The sequence below is a fragment of the Hydra viridissima genome, unplaced genomic scaffold (assembly GCF_058129835.1).
Source record: "Hydra viridissima isolate aposymbiotic clone 2 unplaced genomic scaffold, HvirCarnegie_v1 scaffold_1, whole genome shotgun sequence".
Lineage (NCBI taxonomy): Eukaryota > Metazoa > Cnidaria > Hydrozoa > Anthoathecata > Hydridae > Hydra > Hydra viridissima.
The window spans coordinates 22601090-22604960 of NW_028324300.1; the positions used below are offsets into that span (position 1 = coordinate 22601090).

The 3871-nt window shown below is 34.4% G+C and overlaps 1 protein-coding gene across 1 annotated transcript; it reads left to right on the plus strand.

Moving 5' to 3' along the window:
- Nucleotides 1-2167: 2167 nt before the first annotated feature.
- LOC149893947 (EPM2A-interacting protein 1-like) lies at nucleotides 2168-2644 on the plus strand. Its single transcript, XM_090076657.1, has one exon. It carries the CDS (start codon nucleotides 2168-2170, stop codon nucleotides 2642-2644), a length of 477 nt encoding a protein of 158 aa, XP_089932783.1.
- Nucleotides 2645-3871: the final 1227 nt, after the last annotated feature.

Below are 3871 nucleotides of genomic sequence, written 5' to 3' on the forward strand. Positions count from 1 at the left end.
TGAACCTGGAACCAAAATTGTTGAAAAACCTTTTCACCTCATCTAGCTTCCCATCGTTGTCAGCAAAATTTCAAGAATGGAAACACAAATCGTTGATCAAGATGATCACTTGATCGATTTTAGAGGAGAAGACATCATTGTCAGATACAACATCAGAGAAAAAATTTCATCCACTCTACACGATCTTTTCTCCGGAAGCGCTTTCAGTCGATAACACATGAAAAAAAATTTTCCTTTTCTATTAAAAATGTATCAAAAGATTAAACTCAGCATCTCAAAAGGACAAGCTGACAAAATTAAAAAAGCGTTACAGGATAAAACTGTTGCTAGTATTAGACTTGCTCATCAAGAGTTGAACGGTGAACATGTTCTTGCTGTCACTCAAACCCAACTCAACAAAATTGCAAAAGCATACGACCACGGAAAAGGTGTCACGCTCAAACTCAGCAAAAAACAACTCATGCACAACTCAAAAGTAGAAGGAGGTTTCATAGGTGCTCTTTTACCTTTACTAGGAATGATCGGAAGCACCATCGCCACAAAAGTCGTCCCTGCTCTTGCCACTGGACTACTCTCTGGTGTTGTAGCCTCTGCCGGTTCTGCCATGGTTGACAAAATCGCTGGACGCGGTATCGTTTACTTAAGAAAAGATGGAAAAGGACTAAAAATTTCCAGATTAGGATCCGGTGTATACCTTAACCATTGGAATGGAAATGCCCAAGGAGATGGGCTTTACATCAAGAATAAAAAAGCATACGATCGTATTGGCTCTGGAGAAGAGAACAATTCTCCGGCCTTGGTTTACTTCTTGGTCCCAATTCACCCTTTAATAGCATACCCATTTTAGGCTCCATTTTGTAGATCCTTTGGATCCAGTGGAAATCATAAATGATTTTTAAGATTTCAGTTGTGAAATCAGTGGAAAAAATCTTTAATTTTTTTTAGATTCTTTGAATTCTTGCTGGATAAAAAATTCGAAGAATTTCACAGGAAATACACTTTTATCATTCCCATTTCTCCTTCAGACGAAATCATTAATGTTTCTCCCACATACACATCCAACACGCTTGAAAAAGATACGATTTTTGAAACCCGTTACAACTGATCAGACTTTCGCACCAAATCAAACTTCTTATCATCACTCTCTTCTCCAAACTTAAAACTCTCACTAAAAATACCGCTTGTCTCCATTGAAAACACCAACATCCCTTTCTCTAAAAACACTCTATATTCCGATGTCGGCTTTATCATCTTACACATTTCATTAAACCTACTAGCCGAAACTTTTCTCTTTGACCAAAAAGAATAACACTCACTCAAACTCACGTTTTGAACGCTTTCCGTCGTCACCTTAATATTATACGCAAACTGGTCTAAAGATCTCACGGCGATTTCTAAAATTCCCGCACTCAAAATTGACAAAGTCAACTCGCTACCATTTTTTACCGTTTTTAACACCTTGCTCACATAACTCTCAACACCCTCATGCAACGGCTCCTCAAAATCAAACACATACTCCTCAAAACGATCCGATAAAAGATCCACTTCAAACATTAAATTTATCGTTGTTTTTGTTTGCACACTTATCCCTTCTTTACTTATTCTCATACACACCATCCTCATGTTTTTAAACAAAAGATCAAACAACGCTTTCACTTCACATGCATGCTTTGTTCGCGCAAAAAACATTTTTTAAATAAGAAGAAAATATTTTTTAAATCACTGCGGTAAGATCACAACTAAATTATCTCAAAAAAGAATTAAAAATAACTTTTTTTTTATTCAAAGGTAAGTCAACTTTTTTATTTTAACAAACATTTTTTAAAGAAAAAAAAATCCACCCCAATATATTACGCTATCAATGAGCCTGAAACCGACATCATCATGACATCCTTAAGTATGGAAAGAAATTGAATATTGCAAAACTTAACGGGAAGAATACAATCCCAATTTTAACAAATTACAATCCCATTGAAAAATGACGCCATCTTGAAATTCCTTAAGTATGGGAAAAGTATCAATGCGCTAGAAACCAACATCATCATCATGATGACAACGATAATGATGACTACCTTAAGTATGGAAAGGGGTCAATGCGCTAGAACCCGCATTTATATACTACTGTACTCATTTTCCTACTTTAAATGAATGTCAATCATCAAGGGAAATGTTATCGTCATTTTCATTAATAGTGACTGCTCTGTATGATCAATTTGAAAACAGATTTAATGAATTTGAAGACTTAAAAAAGCATATGATTTTTTTGTGTTATCCATTTGACTTTGATATGAATGATATTAGTATTCTAAAGGACTTTGAAGAAGCTGATATTTTAAAAGCAGAGGATGAACTAATTAACTTTCAATATGACGACGAGTTGAGAAGAAAGGCACCAAAAAAAGATGAAGATGGCACTTTTGGTGAAAATTTAATTATTTTCTGGCATGCTGTCATGAAGGAACGTTTTCCAGTTCTTAAAAAACATGCAAATAGACTAATCTGTATGTATGGCACTAGTTACCAATGCGAACAAACATTCTCAGCCATGAAAATAATAAAAAATGTTTACAGAACGAGACTGACTGACACTCATTTGAATGACCTTGTGCTAGCTGCAACAACAAAATACTCACCAAATTTTTAATTGTGTTTTATGTGTTTTTTTTTCTTAAGTATGTATTTTGTATTGATACAATTATTAGTTCTATAATCTAATTCTATACTATATTCTGTTAAATAGGTAATATAACCTATTTTATATATAATTTATTGCTGTGGGCCGCAACTAAAACAAGAATTTTGCAAGTGGGCCCCTTTGGAAATATGGTGCCGACCACTGATGTAAATGATGCACATTGCAACTTCTATTTTATATATGCATTATTGCACATAGGAAACGTATATTTCGTTTAAGAATTTCAGTCAAAGAACTCTTACAATTATTTTTGTTGTTCCATTTGATTACTTTGCGTTTCGTACGTTTCATCTCCAGATATGCAACTTCGAAAAACAAACTTCTCGAAGTGAGTCACGTGCACTTGTTCCATCTTCGTTAAAAACATTCCAGGATTGTCTGTATTTAAAATGTGCACCATGATTTTCTAATTTGCATCATTACTATTGTGCCTTTTTCTTCAAGAACTCTGTATTTAATATGGTTTCATAAACAAGGCTATTGGTTTCATAAGCAAAACTTATCTTAACTTTCTCGAGAAGATCATTTTTTATGGGGAACGCAAAAACATTTTTTTAGTGTTTAACAGATAAAATTGTCAAACAGATGAAAGTCGGAGATTTTCGGTATGAATTTCAATTTTTGTTTTTTCTTTGCAAGTAACTCATGTTTTTTGCAAAATTGTAAATGCTGATACTTGTGCAGGTCAAAACAATAACTGAAAAGCTTAGCTTACTTAGATCATCCAGTGTTGTAGTTTTGTCATTTCTTGTTGGATAAAACAACGTCTCTCCCATTCTTGAATCATCATTTGCTTTTGATAAATCATAGATTGAATAATATGGGCCTCTAAGAGTGGTGCTACAACCGTGTCAGAAACGGTCTTAGCATACTTTGATTGCTTCGGTTAGTGGATGAAACATGTTAGGGTGGGTTTTAGTGTTTCTTAACACCAGACCATTGTCCAATTGTATAGTTTCTTCATCAATTCCCATCGTTTGTTGTACCGCTCCGCCAGCTTGTAAGCTGGGAATCAGAAAATATTCTCCAGATCGTTGAATCTGATGTGTTCCTAAAGATTGCATTTCATCATAGTCATGATTTGGGTTTTTCCATACAATAACTTTCATAGATCGGTTCATATCACAAATTCCAGCATCATAGAGTTGATTAGTCTTAGAAGGACATTCACTGTCT